Source organism: Fusarium verticillioides, chromosome 8, assembly GCF_000149555.1.
Source record: "Fusarium verticillioides 7600 chromosome 8, whole genome shotgun sequence".
NCBI classification, from domain to species: domain Eukaryota; kingdom Fungi; phylum Ascomycota; class Sordariomycetes; order Hypocreales; family Nectriaceae; genus Fusarium; species Fusarium verticillioides.
Genome location: NC_031682.1, coordinates 1,936,377 through 1,954,745, shown reverse-complemented (window position 1 = coordinate 1,954,745; position 18,369 = coordinate 1,936,377). Strand labels below are relative to the sequence as shown.

The window sequence follows — 18,369 nt, the reverse complement described above, 5'->3', positions numbered from 1 at the left end:
TGATTGACCAACTTGTGAGCTCTGATTCGCCTCCCACAAAGACTCCGACTAGCCCCGTTTCTTCCCCCACTTCCCCGCGATCTGGCAAAACAAGCCTAAGCCGGGTCATCAAAGTTGCATTCTTCCCTCGTCACAATCCACCCACATCAACTTCCGATAATGTCTGACGACGCATCATCTTCAGTGACCGGGTTTAAGTGCTCCCGCTGTAGCAAGACGTACAAGCGACGAGAACATCTCCAGCGCCACGCTGCATCCCACAGCAGCCTCCGACCTCACAGGTGTAGCTTCTGTGGGCAATCATACCAACGAGCGGATGTTCTCAAACGACATGCTCTATCCTGTGAGACCAAAGCCAGGACTGGAGAAGTACCGTCAAGCAGCCGACGAGCATGCGACCTCTGCGTTCAGCAGAAGAAGGCCTGTAGCACTGGCCTACCATGCCAACATTGCCGCCGGAAGTCAGTTCAGTGCATTTACTCCTATGGTAATGGTGCAGCGACAGAAAGAAACCTGCCCATGGGTCAAGATTCCATAGGCCAAGATGGCAAGCAATATGGGGACGAAACCAGCCTGCCAACAGTGGTATTTGGAGATGACACTCTATTCGATTATCTCGGCAACTCTACTTCAGTTTCTGATATGCTCCAAGGATCAGATAATAGCCAAGACTGGTTGGACTTCATCAGCCTTGCTGCCGGTCATTTTCAGGTAATACCCAGCAGTCCCCAAACACACCTAGACAACTACACCTTTCATTTTCTCGACAATTTCACGAGAAAATCTGGGCTCGTGGACTCATTTGACTGCGGGACAGTTGAACAGCGAGTGCAGGTTGAGGCATCTCACACATCAGTTGAAGGCCGTGTAACACGGACTACTGAGCTGGACCAAATTGTACATCTCAATGGCTCATCGATGAATCCTCCACGAGCGCAACCACTAGATATCCATGACCCTCTCATCATCCAAACTCACCGAATACTTCTAGACATCAAAGAAGTCGTTACAGTCAAACCTCGAAACAGTGTCGTTGAGCTGGAATGGTCGACTGTTCTAGAACAGTCGTGTATCCAATTCTTTTCTCCGCATAATTTACGGAAACATCTTGCACTCTTCTGGCATATATGGCACCCTAACGTCAACTTTGTGCACCGGCCTACTTTTGATCCAGCGACCTCAAAGTCAACTCTTGTGGCTTGCATGGCATTGATAGGTATGTAACCATAGAGCCATGTCTGAACAACATATCTTAACGTCAAAAGGGGCAAGTGTGTCGCCTAGCAAGAATGATAATGAACAAGCCAAGATCTGGTTCAACTGTGTTGAAGAAATCGTCTTTACTGATGACGACTTTTGCAACGATCCTCTGAACAACCAGGACACTGTGTTGCTCAGTCCAATTCAAAACATATCCAAGATCCAAGCCCTGCAAGCAGCGTACATGGTTTGCCTCTACCAGGGTTGGGAGGGGACAGAAGCTAATAAACGACGGATCCGTCGTTACCGGTTCAGTACTGTCATATCCGTAAGATGCCCCGTCTCTCTTGGTCTCATCAACTGATAAATATTCAGATGGCAAGAGACTTCGGTATTATGTCTGCCAGGCACCCGGATTACTCCATGTGCCTACATGACAGGTTTGACTGGAGAGACTTTGCTGCACGAGAGCAACTTATACGGTCGGTATGCTTGCTGTACATGTTGACCAATGACTAACAATGGTTGAAGTATGTTTCTCTGGATCTATCTTCTGGATCACGCATTCGTAATCTTCAATAATCTGCCGCCGAGGATGGTCATCAAAGAAATGAGCATGCACATGGCATTTCCTGAAGCAGCCTTCCAAGCAAGCACATCAACAGAATGCGCTCGAGAGCTACAGAACTGGCACTTGCGGTCTTCGCTGTTGCATAACATAACCTTTCGCGAGGTTGTTGAGAGATTCTGTGGAAAGCCTTTCTCGAATGACATGCGACGACTCTTTGCTGATCTTGGACCCCTCAACCTTTTTGCAGTTGTATCAGGTAAGACTACCAGACAAACTCGACTACATTCCTGTCTGATACAAATTATAGCCTTCCATGCACTGATATTTCAGCACCAAAATTCTTTTGGTGGGCATGATCAACTACAGGCAGTTCGCAACGCTCTCGAAAATTGGAAATCAGCTTGGGAAACATACTCTGATGAATTCTCATTTTCACCGCCGCATGTTATGGTGGACAGACAGAACGTGGCGACGGAGAATCTCTGGAGGAGAGTAGGTTTTATGCGCCATTCTCCGGAATATTGGCTCCTGGGGAAACTGCTAGTTGATCGCCTTTCCACGTCAAATGATTCATTGGGAACCCCCGAGTCTCCGGTGCCTGATGCGAGCGGTTCAGCACATGAACCGATTCTAACAAGATATGATCAGACGAGTATGCTTCAAGTGAATGACTTGATCACAGGGTTTCAGAATGTACATATTCACTAGGCAGGCTGTTGATTGGAAGCTTCCCGTCATTCCAGAACTATCTCATTGATGTAGCTACCGTGCGGAGACATAATCCAAAAGGCCTAGCCCACACAACTTCCTTATGTAGGTAGTCCGTAGTGCAGTGACGGAATTGCTTCAGATCGCCATTCCGCCCCCCACATCGTCTCCGACCGGCATCTTTCAGCGGCAAGTATCCTCGGAAGAGTGCTGTAACCCCCGCAATTTTGAAACAGTGCATCAAAAGCCTAATAATGCGGGGGATCCTCTCGCATGTTGGGATCTTGTGTTACATTCTCATCTGTATAGAAAATGACACAGACAACTGCACTCATCGCACCAGCCTTGGATGGCAGTTTTGAGCTAAAGGAAGTCCATTTGGACTCTCTGCAACCAGATGAAGCCCTCATAGAGATTCACGCCTCTGGTGTCTGCCATACTGATCTTTCCTGTGCAAGTGGGAAATTGCCATGCGCACCAAACGCCGTTCTTGGCCATGAAGGTAACTCATGTTAACTACTCTATCACAAACAAGTATGCTGATAATCATGGCCATTACAGGAGGAGGCGTTGTTCTCGAGATAGGCGCAAATGTCACCTCCGTCTCACCGGGCGACAAAGTCCTTCTATCCTTCTCATCATGTGGTTCGTGTCCTGGATGCAAATCAGACCACCCAGCGTATTGCTACAGCTTCAACGATTACAACTTCAGTGGTAAACGCCCAGACGGGTCAGCTGCCATGTCGGTCATGGAAGATGGGAAGAAGCTACCATGTTACAGCACCTTCTTCGGCCAAAGCTCCTTTGCGGCGCGAACAATTGTTCATCGATCGAGTATTGTCAAGGTCCCTCAACAAACACCACTGGACCTCTTTGCGCCACTAGGATGCGGTATACAGACAGGCGTTGGTGCTGTGTTCAACACCCTAGACGTCAAGCCTGGTAGCTCCATCGCGATTTTCGGCGTAGGCTCTGTTGGCTTGGCCGCTGTGATGGCGGCAAAGGTCCGAAAGGCCAGCAGGATTATCGCCATCGACCTGCAGCCAGAGCGACTAAAACTTGCCAAAGAACTAGGTGCCACGGATGGAGTGCTTGGCCCTGATCAGGAGTACATCGTCAAGGTGATAAAGGACATATGTCCCCCTCTTGGTGTCGACTTTGCAGTTGACTGCACTGGCGTCCCTTCCATCATCGAAACTATGGTCGCTTCGTTGGGCATGAGGGGCAGAGCCGCTACGGTTGGCGCACCTGGAGGCAACGCGCATGCTAAGATAGACATCATGAGTCATCTCACGTACGGCAAAGAGTACGTGGGTTGCTCTGAGGGTGACAGTAATCCTGGGGTTGTGAGTATAAGCCCTGTCGTTATCTGAACCTGCCGTTACTGACTCGTCTCCAATTAGCTGATCCCTGAGCTCATCGAGATGCATGCCAAGGGTCTTCTACCACTGGAGAAGATGATAGCGTACTATGATATCAAGGACTACGAGAAAGCCATGGCCGATATGAAGAGTGGCAAAGTCATTAAGCCAGTCTTGAAATGGACTGGATAGTCTTGATAGAATCAGGGAGTCGTTTCTTCCACTATAATTGTTTTCTTAGCTGCACTTGCTTATCATATCTGAGGTCATGGTTAAATAAGCAAAGGGAAACAAATTTATTGTATTCACCCAACTAGCATTGTCAACTACTCAATACGATTTCATAGAAGCACGCTCTAATGCGGTTGGGGTGAGATAAAGAAGCTCGTCTATCATGGGATTATGCCGACATTCCGTGGATGTATCGACAGTCCCAAGTGCAGGAACGTCATTCACACGTCTGAGCTTGATGAAGCCTTTCGGCTGTGAGGCCGTTTGTCAACGGGGTTCTCTCCGAATTTCACATAGTCCTGGAACAGCATAATATTTTATTTGCTCACACATGAATGGGCCTGGTCTCGTGGTTCCTCACAGATATCACCAGCGTTGCAAGTCAATGCCGGTACCACAACTACGATATCGGGAAATGTTGTCCGCTTTTAGTACCAATTCCTCTGGAGAGTTACAATGTATTGCTTCTCATTGGCTGAGATCGATTTCGTACCTCTAAAGTCTTGAGGGCTAGTGGCTTGGTCTAGAATTGGAGAAGCCACGAGGTTGGAAACCCGCGGAATGATTTTCCCAAAACAGGCAACGCACCATGATCCCGACACTTTAGCTTCAATGCCCTGGACTTCCCCAGATAATTTCCCCGCGGGGAACGAAAGCGTTTCTTGATATGTTGTTTTCCATGACTCGAAGCTACGATGGCGCTGTCTTCTGAACCCGGTGGCTATATAACGTCACCATGCCCTCCGCTGTTCTCGTAATTCGGCTTTCCTATCCTCATCGCTTCAATCATCACCCTTGTCTTTAACCGGCCTCATTACTCATTATCACTGGATTTAGAGCTCGCACAATGCCTACTGAGAGCCCTTCTCATAGTGGATATCCTCCCAAGGATCATCCACAGGTCGAGAACATTGAAGATCCCGCTGCTTCGTCAAATGATGCTCCTATCGTCTTTCTAGATGAGGAGATCTCATACGGAAAAGGCGGCATTCGCGGCGTCGTCCAATCGCCCTACATCTTCGGCGCTGCATTCTTAGCATCCATGGGAGGCTTTTCCTTTGGATATGACCAAGGAGTCATCTCACTAGTCAACGTGATGAGTCAGTTTCATGAGGCCTTCCCTCGCTCTGAGACTGCATTTGGCAAAGGCCTCATGACAGGCATGCTAGAGCTTGGGGCTTTCATTGGATGCCTCTTCATGCCCACCCTCGCCGATAAAATCTCGCGCAAAAAGGCTCTTTCGATCGTTGTAGTCATCTTCAACATTGGCGCTATCATGCAAACTGCGGCCAACTCCTACGGCCTTCTGGTTGCTGGAAGAACCATAGGTGGTATTGGTGTCGGGACACTTGCAATGGTATGTAGATGTCGTCTTTGTCCTATTAATGGCTAACGGAATAGGGTGCCCCAATCTATATCTCCGAAGTCGCGCCTCCCAACCTGAGAGGAACCCTACTTGTCCTTGAGTCGGTCTCATGTATCCTGGGCGTGGTAGTATCCTTTTGGATCACATATGGTACCCGCAATCTCCCCGGCGAGCTCTCTTTCCGACTACCATTTAGCCTTCAGATGGTATGCAGCACTATTTTCGGTATCGGAATCCATTTCTTTCCCTATTCGCCACGATGGCTCGCTCTTGTCGATCGATCGGACGATGCACTGCTAAGCTTAGAAAGGCTCCGCCGACTCCCCAGAACCGATCCTCGTGTCGAGAAAGAACACATTGGTGTAATGAATGAAGTGGCCCTGCAGAAGATCATGCAAGAGAAGCGACACCCAGGCGTGAGTGGCCTCAAGCTTGAGATTCTCGGCTGGAAGGATCTTTTCCAGAAGAAGTCATGGCATCGAACTTCCATCGCCGTTGGTGTGGCCTTCTTCCAGCAGCTTTCGGGCATCAACGCATTCATCTACTATGCTCCTACACTGTTTCAGTCGTTGGGCCAATCATCTGAGATGTCAGTGATCATGTCTGGTGTCTTCAATATGTTGCAGCTTGTTGCAGTGACGGTTTGTTTTTTTATCATCGACAAGGTTGGACGACGACCACTTGCAATTTGGGGCGGCATTGGAGGAGGCACAGCATGGGGCATCATGGCAGTTCTGGTTGGTGTGTATAACGACAAGTGGAGTTCCAACTCATCCGCAGGCTGGGCTGCTGTGGCAATGGCCTTTTGCTTCATCCTCATCTACGGAGTCTCCTACGCTCCATTGGGCTGGGCTCTTCCTGCTGAGGTCTTCCCCAATGCCTCCAGGTCTAAAGGAGTAGCTCTTGCTACAGCCACGGTTTGACTCTTCAATTTTATCGTGGGAGTTGCAACACCACCCATGATTCAGAGCATCGGGTTCGGTGTCTATATCTTCTTCGGGTCTTGGTGTTTCATCGCGGCTGTTTGGGCGTTCTTCCTGGTCCCAGAGACCAAGGGGAAGACGTTGGAGCAGATGGACGAGATCTTCGGTGACCATGCAGGTCAGGAGGAGTTGGAAATCATGCAGTCCAGAATGGGTATTGCTGAGTATGGGCTGAAGAAGGATGTGTTGCAGGTCTGAAGTGCCCTTGAGTCCGCTAGGCTGATCGATGGGTGGAGGCTTGTGAGCAAGTTTGGATGGAGACTCAACGCAACCTATTCTCAATCCCCTAGGTGTTAGTGAGACAGACTATCCATCAATAGTCAACTGTTGCCGTTTCGTCATTTACCCTACGTACACTACCTCGATGGCTTCTCCTGTGCACCGACTGCAATATGTCTCAACCACTGAATTTCAGTAGTCATAGATCTCCCATGAACTGGCTTCAAAGATCCTTCGTTCTAGTCCTTGGCATTTCCCACCTTCCTAAGCCTTACTGTGACAGGCATGCCCTTACTGGGATGTGCAGTCAGCTCTCCAGGCATTTGGGCCTGATAAGCTGGTTGAGCAATGTCGGGGTTTCAAATATCCTTCTAGTTGCATCACACGGGTCAGTACCCACGACTGCATCGTGCTCCAGCCGCAACTTGGCAAGGACATCTGGATGTTGGTAAAGATGATTGTAAGCAAATCAGAGAGTGGATGCAGTGGTGTCATGGCCAACAAAGAGAAAGATCTTCAGGTTCTCAATGGTGACATCCAGAAATTCTATGTCAATGGTGCCACTTGAAGTGCTTCCCGAGCCATGTTCCTTCAAATACGTTCTAATGGCGAGACCATTCACCGTCTTTGGACCTTCGTTGCGCTCGTGATTTTGAAGTTGAGCTTCTACCAGTGGCTGCAGTTGACTGCGAAGTTGGCGGTTTAGAGACGAGAGACGAGAGTGGCGGAAAGGATTCAGAAGTCTACCCCATTGATGTGGCGACCAGCCCGTGGCGAGTAGTGAGATTGCACTTTTGAGTGTCGGGAATATCTTATCGTCAACGCCTGTTTCAGGGCCCAGACTTATACCCAAGACAGAACGACCGATGATATCGCAAGTAGCCTTCATGACACAATCTTCAAGTGGGACAATACGTCCATTTTTAGCAATCTCTTGCAGGTATCTCTTCCAAATCAATACCTTTTCAATGAACTCAGGCACAAGGGCAGTGATGTCTTGTGTCGAAAATCCGGGATTAAAGGTCGCTCGCCATTTTTTCCAGACAGGACAGAACTAAATCTTTTAACCCCGTCAATGGTCGGAATCGACCTTTGATAATTTCATGCTTTGGTCGTGATGTTTCTTGAGTAAATTGTGCTACGATATCAGGATGAAAGGTGGCAAGCATGGGCCATGAGATGGGCCACAGATCGATGTAACATAGACCCAGCTCCACAACTTCAGGGTAGTCTCGAGCAAGGAAATCTGGCATCAATTGGCCGTGGGCATCTTTAGGATACTTGGCCATGATTTTGCCCACGGCGATGAGATTACCGAGTAGCCATGAGTGATCAGGTAGCGTCGGCTGTATGTATTAGCGATAAAATGAAAAATGGGTACATGATTAACTGATTACCCACGAGGTTGTACTTTTGACCGTCCGCCAAAAAAAGACCCGCTGCTGGTAAAGTTTGAGGGTAAGGTATCCAATGGACGTGAGGAGGAAGATGCTGCCCCATTTCAGCACAGGACTGGTTCCAGCCATTGTTTATCATTCAGATCTGTTCAATGGCTTATATCTACAAGAGTTGCCATGAGAGATTTATTTTAAAATGAATGAAAGAATGCGCAAACTGCAACGGAGGTTCTTGCTGACGCTGCGCTGCCCCCCTCACTGGAGGCGGAATATTGTTTGCCCAGGTCTAAAATAAGATGAAGCTCATGCGGTCGAGCCTATCAGTGAGCTTCTTTGGTGAGCGGGATTCCGTTTACTCAACGTTTGTGTTAAACTTCACCTGAATCTGCTTCCCGTAGTTAGAGCAGCTGACTGAGATTAGGTGATAAATACTGTGTAAAATATGCTTGCCATTGAGTTCTATAGAGACTGCGGACTCAAATTCCCTATAGCTGGTATGATACAGTGGTAGTCATCTAAAGAATTGGGACATTGCAGGGCGGAAAAGAAATGCCAGAGCTCTCCCATCTCGTCCATATAGGTTTTGGAATAGCTACCACTATCATTAATAAGCGACCGTGGTGTAGTGGTTAGCATTAACGCCTTCCAAGCGTTAGAGAGGGGTTCGATTCCCCTCGGTCGCAATGTTCCAAATACGCCTCAACGAGGAGCACAATTTTTGATCATCCACCAGGTCAAACTCCAGAATTTCTCTTTTTGGGCAAATGCGTTGGTCGACATTAAGAAATTAGAATTATAGTAAAAGATGGTATGCTAGTGAACTCTGTTGATATTTTCCTCCCTATATCTCTCATTATCCTTCCAACTCGGCCCTAAACTCATATGTTCGTTCCCCTGGCCGTTCATCTGTTGGGAAGCACCTGATTTTAGTGTCTCTCTTCTCTACCTCGTCCACAGGAACCTTTTTCGTAGCGCCCGCGATAGCAGAGAAAGTCATCACGCGCTGAGCGTTGTTCCCATCGCTTGACATAGCATCAATGCCGTAGTACACACCAATTGATGCGATGACGAACGACACAGTGTAAACAGCGACAAGTACAGGCCAATTGTAGTCAAATAAGTTTCCATCTGGGGCAGTCCAGTTGTAGCCAGAAAGTGAACGAGGATATTGTAGACCTCCAGTCACAAGTTCATGTTCTGTATGGTGGTTGCTAGGGCTCAGCTACAAGTGCAAATGAACAAACTCAATTATTTTTGTGATTGGGTTAATTTCTCGAAGAACTCTTTAGTGCAAATGCGGTAGAATAGTACTCAGCGATATGAGACAGTCAAACTCGGCACTCTTTCCGCGCCCACCAGTTAAAGCTAACAAATCAAGGAACCTAGTCACTACTACAACAACTGTTAGTAATATCTAGAATCAACTTCAGAGAACGAATCAACCAACTCTTGGGTTAAAGGCTATCAGGAGGCGGAAAACACTTAACTAACTAGTACCGAGGGTTCAAGCCAATATCATCCCACATCTCAACTGCAGATCATCGCTTTTATGTTGGCTAGCATTGGTACTCTCACTGACGTGGCAGGTCGGGATTACATGCTCGTGATTTTGAACAGGACGATAGGAATTACCATTCTAAAAGCATAGTAAGTTACGCTAAACTTACCTAAGACTTTTCCGCCGTTTAGAATAGAGGTCGGAATTTCCTATATTCGCACGTGGGGACGTAAATCGCTAAATGCCATCATCCGCTTAGTCAATATTTCACTGTCCCCACCAGCATGTCCCCCAATGCCGGCTTTGGCCACACACGGAGCTCCCCCATTGCCGGGTCGCCGCGTCTCGAAGCTAACACGGAGTACTTGTTTTGTGAAAAGTTCAATCCCACTCGGCCATTTTCTTACAGGTATCGGAATCGGCTCCACAACACCAGGTCATTTAGTATCAGGCTTCAGGTATATAGTTAAGTTCCATCGCACAATCCGTCCATGTTCTCGGCAACTAAAAAAGAACTCTATCAAGGTCTCAAAACTCAAACATGTCATATCTTAAGCAAGTAGTAGCCATCAGGAGGAAGCCTGGTCTCACTCGACAGGAGTTCTTCGACTATCACTTCCAGGTTCACGGCAAGCTCAGCCATGGACCTTCGCCAGAGGTCACTCCATCGTACGTCGACTCACCTTCCACCATACAACTCTAACAATTTCTACAGAAAGTATTTCCAGACCCATATTCAAGATGCCGTGTACAATCATCAAGAAGGCCAAGGCGTCAACGCCAACCCCTGGTGGGCATTTTCTGACGACATCGTTGAGCTTTACTTTCAATCTGAAGACCATATGAAGATGTGTTTCACCTCGCAATATGCCAAAGAGCATGTGGGTCCGGACGGCGTCAACTTCTCCGACTTTGCGTCAGCATTGCCCGTCTGTGTTCAGGAAAGGGTTGTTCCGCTCCACGAGTCGGTGAACGCGGCATCTGAAGACATTGATACCTTATCGGTCTCACCTGTCGCGATGTACTACTTAACTGTGACCGGCGACGACACCGAAGACATCATTACGGGTTTCGTGAAAAGCTTACAGAAGTTCGCAGGGAACCATGTCCGCACGCTTGTTGCGAACACTCCAGTAGAGCTGAGCGTCAACCCAGCTGCGTATTTTGGGAGCAATCCAAACCGTCCGAAATTCAATTTAATCTTCACAATCCATCTACGAAGCAAGGATAACGTCTCGGAGGTGAGAAAAGCCCAGAAGGAGTTTGAGGCAGGTTATGGGGCCAAGATCAGTCTCCCGAATTCCTGGATCGCCTTTGGTCAACGGGGCCTAGTTCTCGACCAGGATAAAAACATCCAGGTATTTTTTGATTATTTCAGTACTTGGGAGTATACTAACTTGTGACAGTTTGACCTATCCCGCCAGCCCAAACTGTAGGAGTACGAGAGCGATGGACGGCATCAGTATTGGCGGCATCCAATGTACTGATTATAATAGTATGGGATTAGCTAGCGAACATGTACCTTTGGCTGCGCTGCCATTAGCATCCAATTAGGTGATCCCCTGTGGCTTAGTTGGCTAAAGCGTCCGACTGTTATTCATAGACAATCGGGAGATCGGAAGTTCGAGCCTTCCCGGGGGAGATTCGTCTCTCAATTCCTTTTTTTATGTCGTTCGATATTTTGGTCCGCTACAATTATAATCCTTTTTGTTTGCTAGCTATCCTTTCATCACTTTTGGCTTGTTCTCATTACGCATTTATGACGATTGAGAGCGGGGTTCGTGTAACATCACTATCTGACATATTCTCAAGGCCCCGCTCGTATCGACGTGAACATCTTGTCCAATGTTCTCTCCCTTCCCGAAAAAACCACTAGAAGCCATGGAAACATCAGCGCAACCTCACGTCATTGTCGTTGGCGGTGGAATTGTTGGTGCCTCAATCGCCTGGCACCTGGCTCATCACACTAGCGTGACCATCGTCGCAGAGGACATCGGTGGACCCGCCTCCAAGGCCTCTTTCGCTTGGCTCAATGCGAGCTCTGTCAGCCAAAAATTCTATTATGAATTTCGTCGTCGATCCCTACAGCGATGGAGACAAATCCATATGGAGCTTTGGGATCTTCCAATCTCATGGAGCGGATCCATTAATTGGCACAAGACTACCGAGGTCATGGCCAAGACCGAGAGTAACCTGACTGCATGGGGCTACCATATCGCCAACCTCAAGAAGCCTGAGGTTTCTGAGCATGAGCCATTCTTTGATCAATCTACCTTGCCAGATTGGGCCCTTTACTACCCTAGAGAGGGCGCTATGGAAGCCCATGTTGTCGCACAGATGCTCGTGGCGAGTGGAGAGACCAGAGGCAACGTCAAGGTAATCAAAGCGACAGCAAAAGGCTTTTTCAAGGAGAATGGCAAAGTTACAGGAGTCGAGCTAGCATCTGGCGAAAAGGTCATGGGCGACCATATTGTTGTGGCTGCAGGTTTAGGCAGTGTACCCCTCCTGGCAACTGAAGGAATCACAGTCCCTATCACCTCAGTGCCGGCGCTGGTTGTGAACTCGAAACCCATCAAAGAAAGATTGGTCAGGCATGTAGTCAACTCGAAGTATCTGTACATTCGGCAGACATCAGATGGAATCATCAAGGCGGGCTGCGAGAATCCGGGCGATGACCCAGGTGATGATCCGGAAGCAACCGCACACCAAGTCTTCGCCAAGGTCCAATCTACGCTTCTTGGGGGTGAGAACCTTGAGTTTGACTATTACACCGTAGGATATAAGCCGACTCCTAAAGGCGGTCTGCCAATCATTGGACCGACTGGCCTCGAGGGCGTCAGTGTCGCGGTCATGCACTCTGGCGTCACCAACGCTGCTATTGTTGGAGAACTGCTCTGCAAACAGATCATTATGGGCGAGATGGATCCAGAGCTTGAAAATTTTCGTCTCGACAGATTCAACAACTAAATAGAAAGATACCGAATTAAACACATGTCGATATTCTAATCCTCCTCAAGAAACTTGTGGCTTTCGGCCATAAACCGCGCGGTAACGAAAGAAGGGATGGTTCGCGGTTGACCGAAGTTCCCGCCGGAGCTGTGCACAGTAGACCTTCACTTCTTGCATCGACCACCCCAAGAGCTGGCTCGCCATGTATAGAACATATCCTTCAAAGTCCTGCTCCAGAGCAGCTAGAACATACTGGCCAATCTCTCTCATCTTCTTATCCTTAGGCCACCCGCCGATAGCAATCTGCAATACAGCTGTAAGCCACTGTTCACCAATGTCAGACTGGGTTCTTACTTTGTAGTCGGCGATTTGAATGTCCTCGAAGCCAGCCTCGCGCATGCACTTCTGCTGAAGGTCATCTTCGATAATGGTACATGGCTGTCCCATCTTCTTTCCCCCCTCGATAAAGAATCTTCCCCATTCATGCATCGCGCTGGTGTCTGTAACGGTTCCATCGTCACTCTCCATCATTGCAGAGGCCTCGTGACTTTCAACCCAGCCGCCGGGTCTACATGCCCGGAAGGCTTCCTTGAACAACGCTGACCAGTCTTTAATGCTGCCAAACAGATAACGCATGTGAACAAAGTCGATGGAATCTGGAGCGAAAGTCCATGGCTGCGTACAATCGTCGATGTGGCTTTCAGAAGGTATCAGCGTCAGTGAGATACGGGTAATGGTACATCGGGCTCACAATTCGAGGTTTGGCGGAACCCATGACGGTTGGATAGGCGAGATATCGGTACCAACCACTTTTGCGCTTGGGAATTGGTCGGCGAAGTCACTTCCAGGTTTCAGTATCAGCATGCCCTCTACTAGTGGCATTCTTCTCATGCATACATAGCCCAAATACCTAGAAATCATGTCAATATCGTCCTGCTTCTTATGTGGATACAGTTGTCCTACCTGTCCCGGTTCCAATATCCAGAGCTGACTAAACGCTGTGAGTTCCCGGGAAACGAAGATCCTGTGTTATTCACAAACCTGGATAGTATCTTTCAAAGGTGACAGAAATAGTCTATCATCAAGTAGGCGGCTCAAAAAGTGATGGCTGACAATTTCAGTGGTCGAAAATAGCACTTCGAGTGAGGGAAAACTCACACTATATCCATCGACTCATTTTGCTGTTCGTCATTGGCAGCCCTGCGGATATTAAATCAGCGCCCGTATCCGTGGGGGCATCTTTACGCAGAAATACCAGTATTGAGCATTTCCTCTTTCTGAGTGAAACGTTCGTCCTTGAATGGTTCGATACGACAGAATGCTCGAGGTTATTGATGCTGTGGACTCGGCGGGGTTGGAGATGACAGAGTCAGCATCATTATTTTCCGCCTCCTCTTGCTATAACATGTCACTTTCATGCCACCGGTGGTCCAGCAGATTCTGTCATACCTCGTTCAATTGCTCCCAGTGTGTGACTGGATGCAGAGGCTGAGCCGCCGTAGAAGCATCACCTCCAGTCTCGGCCGGAGGTTCGTCCGGTGCCATTATCAAAGTCGCATGAAAGAGGAGAAAAAAGCACTCGAATTCGGAGGCAATGAGGTATAGATAAATCCCGCAAGAGGGGATCTGTTTTGGGAGGGTTTCTACCCCCGGTCATTCTGTTGGTTCGCTTCTGACGGCTTCATGATATGATTCGGCCTACGCGTAACAACACTGTTGGGGAATCCATGCGGATCAGCCCCCGATTAGTAGTTAAATACAACTTTGACTACAATGATTGGCCAGATCTCAAACAAATGATGTGATTGGGGCCATTGGTGGTTTGTCAGCTGTGACCTGAATGATAAGTGTCATATTGCAATCTTAGTCTCTTCCCTTGGCAATGCCCTAGGGCTTGCAACAAGATTTGTGGTTATCGTGAAAGCTTCTAGTTAAAACCTTATATCGGAGAAAATAAATATCACGTTATAATTTATCACCCACGTTCGTAACCTAAAGTTTAAACTTAGAGGTAGCAGTCATCGCCATCTTGCAAAGTCTAATACTCAGTCCATCAATTAACAGTATCGCCGTTTATGAGATAAACGATAGAGAGCTGTTGACGAATCATGTTTCATGCGCAGAAGTATATGTCTTGAGTCAAATGTGCAACTGCAAATAATTCATCAGCCTGTGAAAGTATAGCTCAACAAACTTTGACCAACATAGAGTTTCTGATAGCAATGGACAAGGTTTTGAGTCACCAAACAACTTTCAGTCGCAGTGTATAAAAGAAAAGCCTTCCCCCTTGTTTGCTAGAGCTTCAGTAATTTCATTCCGATTTTCCATCTTCATCATGGAGTCCTCTAAGTTGTCGTCTGGAGAGTCACCTGCCCATCATGCAGGCCTGTTCAATCCTTTACCGGCAAAGTCGAGCTTAACATTTCATTTGTTTCCATATCTCCCGATAGAAATTAGAGACATGATTTGGGAGGAGAGCCTGGCCTGCGAGCGATATATCCCGGTTGAGCTTTGGTATAAAGACAGCCGATCCGGAGATTTCTGTCGGCCAGAATTGCTCCCACGTGCCGATCAAGAGTACAGAATAGTACTCAAGAATCCCCCAAGGCCTAACGCTATTTTTGGCACCAATTCCGAATCTCGTGCGAGTGCTTGTCGATTCTATAGGGTGCATCTTCCCTGCTACTCCGTCAAGGGGTCACGGTTACACGCACCGGGAACGTTTTGGTTCAACCCTGAGCTGGACACTCTGGAGATTCGTGGGTTCGAGCACTTTAAAACCCTTGCAAATGATCTTTGGCGCCACGACCGCAAAAAGAAAGGACTACTCAATGTATCTTTGAACATCAAGAGCAATTTCTTCTTCAATCGCTTCTACAAAGATACCGCTTCCTCGGACGAGCTTCGCCAAGTTGTTAGACGACTTGAGCATGTAACCTTTATTCATTACTCGTTGCCTAGGGTGACACTGGCTTACATCAGGAATCATTTCTGTTACACGAAGTGCTCGCTCCCATTTACATATCTCCGTTCACTTCCTGTTGTGGGTGCGACTGGTAGCTTTTCGCGGCAGCAAGATCCACGTCCTATCGAGGATGACGTACTCAAGAGTGTCTCCCTCGCTGCGTTCCCTGGGTTTGGGCGAATCGCTCTGGATTGGAGGAACAGGTTTCAGGAACTAAGAGCAGGAAGGCCATGTGTCTTCAGATTCGCATATGCAGCTGACGGATGTCAGAAGCAATTCGTCACTGATAAAGCGGATGCTATGGACTATCTAAAGGACGAATGTAAAAAGTGGCAAGATAAGTTTGACTGGGAAAGAAGGTTACACGCCATAAATCCATGGACATCAGGATACACGATCCCCAAGCAGGCTGATAACGGACTTGAAACTGCATTTGGGTTTTGGACCTTTCCTCTCGAGCCTCAGGGTCCATTTGCCAAGCCACGAGCCTCCCGAGAAGCAGTTTATGACCTTTCTGCCTACCAACCCGAGCTGTGCGTATTTCACTTATAACCACCACATCCATGAGATTTCCAGGAATGTATAAAGGGCTCTTAAACATCTGGTGTTCATTTATGAGCTCGGGATTACCCTACTTAGGTATAGAATTATAGAGTTGATGTTATTGGTTATCCTATGAAGCTATGGAAATGCCACATGACCCATGTTAGATCCTCCAGAGTTGGAATAAGAAAGTCAAGTCGCTTGTCCTAAAAGTCGAGCTAGCTCGTCTAAAGGCATCCTAAACCTGCCTTAAATTTACATAAATCTATCTGGGGCGGTCTGCCCTATAAAGCAAGAAAGCGCTGGAGGATTCGTACTAAGCCTCAGGCTTCTGACCGTACACAATTCTTTGTCTGAAATACGGATGATGTTGACCCGATCGGATCTCTCGTCGGAGCTGGTTGCACAGAGCTCTGACCTGTTCTTCGGTCCATCCCAAAAGCTCGCACGCCAGGAACAGAAGATAGCCTTCGTAGTCTCTCTCCAGAGCGGCCTGCATATAGTGTCCAACCTGCTTGAGTCGTTCTTCCGTATGCCAGCTTCCAACTGGTGCCTGTTGCGACACTATTAGACTGATCCAGAAAATTGGTCCGGAGTATAAAGAAAGGTAATCTTAACCTACCTTGAGATCTACAACGTGGATGTTGACAAAGCCTGCTTCTTCCATTGAATTCCTCTGTACATCTTCTCGGATGATGGCAAAAGTTCTTCCTGCGCGTTGGCCGCCTTCTTCGAATACTTCGCCCCAGCGTTTCATGGCGCTTCCATCTGGGATAGAATTATCGTCACTCTCCATAGTGGATGAGACTTCGTAGCTCTCGACCCAGCCGCCCGGGGTACAAGCTGTGAAAGCTTCTCGGAAAGTGGCAGTCCAATCTGTGATACTTCCCAGCATAAATCTCATATGGACGAAGTCAAAAGAGTCGGGTCGGAAGGTCCAGGTATCATTACAGTCCTCGATTTCGCTACCAGATGGTGAGCTTCAATGCTATTACTACCAGTAGGGGGGCTTACAGCTGTAGATTCGATGGCATCCAGGTTGGCTGAATAGGGCTGATCTCAGTGCCCACGACCTCGACCTGGGGATGATCATCGGCAAAGTCGCTTTATCATGATCAGCGTCGCTCGACTTCCTCTCCAACGTCACTTACATGGCCCAGATAGCTGTAACTTGATTAGAATCAGATGTTAGAGTTGATACAGGGGCGTCTTACCTGTTCCCGTCCCAATATCAAGCACTCTCTGCCAAAGCCATTGTCAGTAAATGAGATCCGATACGCCAATACTAGTGGGACTGACATGTATATCAGGCCTGAGAGGTGCTAGATGAAGTTTATCTTCCAGCAAAAGGAGAGTAAAGTGATGTCTTGCTACTGTCAGCGCCTCCTCATATGTCACCGGAGGGTTCACCTACGCGAGGTCCAACGATTGACTAGCCTGATCATCATTCGATGCCCTTGGCCTCGTCAGAAAAGCTAAATAATGAGCCGAAGTGCGCATACCAGTATTGAGCTGTGCCTCTATCCGAGTGGTAGGTCCTGCCATGCAAGGTTCGATACTCAAAGATACTTGAGGTCAGAGAATAGGTCGAGTCCGCGACATTGGATCCCAGGGCTGAATCTAGTTCTGAGTCACTGTGACCATCAAAACCCTCGTCAGTTTCGGCATCATCATGGTCTGCATCTTGATTCTGGTCACTCAAGTCAGCGAATATGTCCGAACTCCTCGCACAAGTCTCGGACCTCTTGATCCTGCTGGAGATTCTGTAAGACCTCCCAAGCCGGCGTTGGAGCGGGTGGCAGAGTCAACCCAGGCGTTTCTGTAGGTTCGCTAGTCATAATATCGCAATCTTTGTGGTATGAGGTTTCTTCAACGACGATAGTGGTACGGAATCGTGGTCAAAGAGGGGGTTTTGTCAATTCACTTAGCATTGATTACGACACTGGCTGCTTGTTCCCCCAGTAGCGCGGCACGTTCGGTTGCGACGCCAATATTGATTTGCTAGGCGCAAAAGGCAAAGTGCTACGGCGTGGCGGTGCCGATCAAACCTATTGGAGGTAACATTCCAGGTGCTCGGACACTTGATCGTCACCTGAGTGGCTTGGTGCCACGCGAGCCATCAATTTGTTTATAACCGGGAGCGTTCCGCGGGCAGTCTCATTGAGTGAATACGCGAAAATCCCACAGAGCCGAGCCAATCGAGAGCTGATGATATGAAAGCAAAGGCTGCCATCTTTTCCGCCTGAGACAGAAAGGAGGCTGTGTTGGGTGACAGGGGAACAATACGACTCTCACAAGACGTCGGACGTGTCCGTTATATCCGCGTAGGCGGAATTTGCAGTCTTTGCATGCTGGTAGATTTTATTTTACCGTTACAT

General features: G+C 48.1%; 8 protein-coding genes and 2 non-coding genes across 11 annotated transcripts; 7 read left to right on the top strand and 3 right to left on the bottom strand.

Annotated features, from left to right (window-relative positions):
- Positions 1-159: 159 nt before the first annotated feature.
- FVEG_13928 (hypothetical protein) lies at positions 160-4,032 on the top strand (the record flags this gene model as incomplete). The annotated part of the gene is made up of 9 exons (XM_018903269.1): positions 160-1,216; positions 1,266-1,528; positions 1,576-1,682; positions 1,732-2,027; positions 2,079-2,464; positions 2,622-2,714; positions 2,801-2,981; positions 3,041-3,825; positions 3,883-4,032. The coding sequence occupies 9 exons, from the start codon at positions 160-162 to the stop codon at positions 4,030-4,032; spliced, it is 3,318 nt and encodes a 1,105-aa protein (XP_018762348.1).
- An 886-nt stretch (positions 4,033-4,918) lies between these two features.
- FVEG_13929 (hypothetical protein) lies at positions 4,919-6,618 on the top strand (the record flags this gene model as incomplete). The annotated part of the gene is made up of 3 exons (XM_018903270.1): positions 4,919-5,428; positions 5,473-6,354; positions 6,406-6,618. 3 exons carry the CDS (start codon positions 4,919-4,921, stop codon positions 6,616-6,618), a joined length of 1,605 nt encoding a protein of 534 aa, XP_018762349.1.
- A 490-nt stretch (positions 6,619-7,108) lies between these two features.
- FVEG_17667 (hypothetical protein) lies at positions 7,109-8,165 on the bottom strand (the record flags this gene model as incomplete). The annotated part of the gene is made up of 3 exons (XM_018906897.1): positions 7,109-7,693; positions 7,782-7,985; positions 8,037-8,165. 3 exons carry the CDS (start codon positions 8,163-8,165, stop codon positions 7,109-7,111), a joined length of 918 nt encoding a protein of 305 aa, XP_018762350.1.
- A 482-nt stretch (positions 8,166-8,647) lies between these two features.
- FVEG_17668 lies at positions 8,648-8,719 on the top strand. The gene has a single exon. It is a non-coding gene; the product is annotated as a tRNA-Gly (tRNA).
- A 1,207-nt stretch (positions 8,720-9,926) lies between these two features.
- Positions 9,927-10,970, top strand: FVEG_13930 (hypothetical protein; the record flags this gene model as incomplete). The annotated part of the gene is made up of 4 exons (XM_018903271.1): positions 9,927-9,992; positions 10,060-10,203; positions 10,250-10,892; positions 10,941-10,970. Exons 2-4 carry the CDS (start codon positions 10,076-10,078, stop codon positions 10,968-10,970), a joined length of 801 nt encoding a protein of 266 aa, XP_018762351.1. The 5' UTR covers positions 9,927-9,992; positions 10,060-10,075.
- Positions 10,971-11,092: 122 nt separating this feature from the next.
- FVEG_17669 lies at positions 11,093-11,176 on the top strand. Its single transcript has one exon. It is a non-coding gene; the product is annotated as a tRNA-Asn (tRNA).
- Positions 11,177-11,296: 120 nt separating this feature from the next.
- On the top strand, positions 11,297-12,546 carry FVEG_13931 (hypothetical protein). The gene has a single exon (XM_018903272.1). It carries the CDS (start codon positions 11,380-11,382, stop codon positions 12,499-12,501), a length of 1,122 nt encoding a protein of 373 aa, XP_018762352.1. The 5' UTR covers positions 11,297-11,379; the 3' UTR covers positions 12,502-12,546.
- FVEG_13932 (hypothetical protein) lies at positions 12,415-14,099 on the bottom strand. Its single transcript, XM_018903273.1, has 9 exons — positions 13,933-14,099; positions 13,739-13,881; positions 13,642-13,683; positions 13,525-13,591; positions 13,447-13,474; positions 13,381-13,393; positions 13,235-13,324; positions 12,838-13,180; positions 12,415-12,786 (listed from the first exon to the last, which is right to left on the bottom strand). The coding sequence occupies exons 1-9, from the start codon at positions 14,026-14,028 to the stop codon at positions 12,547-12,549; spliced, it is 1,062 nt and encodes a 353-aa protein (XP_018762353.1). The 5' UTR covers positions 14,029-14,099; the 3' UTR covers positions 12,415-12,546.
- A 719-nt stretch (positions 14,100-14,818) lies between these two features.
- On the top strand, positions 14,819-16,000 carry FVEG_17670 (hypothetical protein; the record flags this gene model as incomplete). The annotated part of the gene is made up of 1 exon (XM_018906898.1): positions 14,819-16,000. One exon carries the CDS (start codon positions 14,819-14,821, stop codon positions 15,998-16,000), a length of 1,182 nt encoding a protein of 393 aa, XP_018762354.1.
- Positions 16,001-16,035: 35 nt separating this feature from the next.
- FVEG_13933 (hypothetical protein) lies at positions 16,036-18,016 on the bottom strand. Of its 2 annotated transcripts, XM_018903274.1 has the most exons (9): positions 17,734-18,016; positions 17,494-17,681; positions 17,406-17,447; positions 17,291-17,357; positions 17,206-17,233; positions 17,143-17,155; positions 17,006-17,095; positions 16,614-16,956; positions 16,036-16,544 (listed from the first exon to the last, which is right to left on the bottom strand). In XM_018903274.1, exons 1-9 carry the CDS (start codon positions 17,827-17,829, stop codon positions 16,308-16,310), a joined length of 1,104 nt encoding a protein of 367 aa, XP_018762355.1. In that variant the 5' UTR covers positions 17,830-18,016; the 3' UTR covers positions 16,036-16,307. The 2 variants fall into 2 exon arrangements, with proteins under 2 accessions (XP_018762355.1, XP_018762356.1); XM_018903275.1 differs by lacking the exon at positions 16,036-16,544 and having other exon boundaries at positions 16,580-16,956.
- Positions 18,017-18,369: the final 353 nt, after the last annotated feature.

Coding starts and splice junctions, on each gene's coding strand:
- FVEG_13931 (XM_018903272.1), top strand. CDS start 11,380: ATGTTCTCTCCCTTCCCGAAAAAACCACTAGAAGCCATGGAAACATCA.
- FVEG_13932 (XM_018903273.1), bottom strand. CDS start 14,028: ATGGCACCGGACGAACCTCCGGCCGAGACTGGAGGTGATGCTTCTACG. Junction 13,592..13,641: donor AATGAGTCGATGGATATAGT/GTGAGTTTTCCC, acceptor TGAAATTGTCAG/CCATCACTTTTTGAGCCGCC. Junction 13,475..13,524: donor CTTTGAAAGATACTATCCAG/GTTTGTGAATAA, acceptor CACAGCGTTTAG/TCAGCTCTGGATATTGGAAC.
- FVEG_13933 (XM_018903274.1), bottom strand. CDS start 17,829: ATGACTAGCGAACCTACAGAAACGCCTGGGTTGACTCTGCCACCCGCT. Junction 17,358..17,405: donor AGTCAATCGTTGGACCTCGC/GTAGGTGAACCC, acceptor GACAGTAGCAAG/ACATCACTTTACTCTCCTTT. Junction 17,234..17,290: donor CTCTCAGGCCTGATATACAT/GTCAGTCCCACT, acceptor TGGCTTTGGCAG/AGAGTGCTTGATATTGGGAC.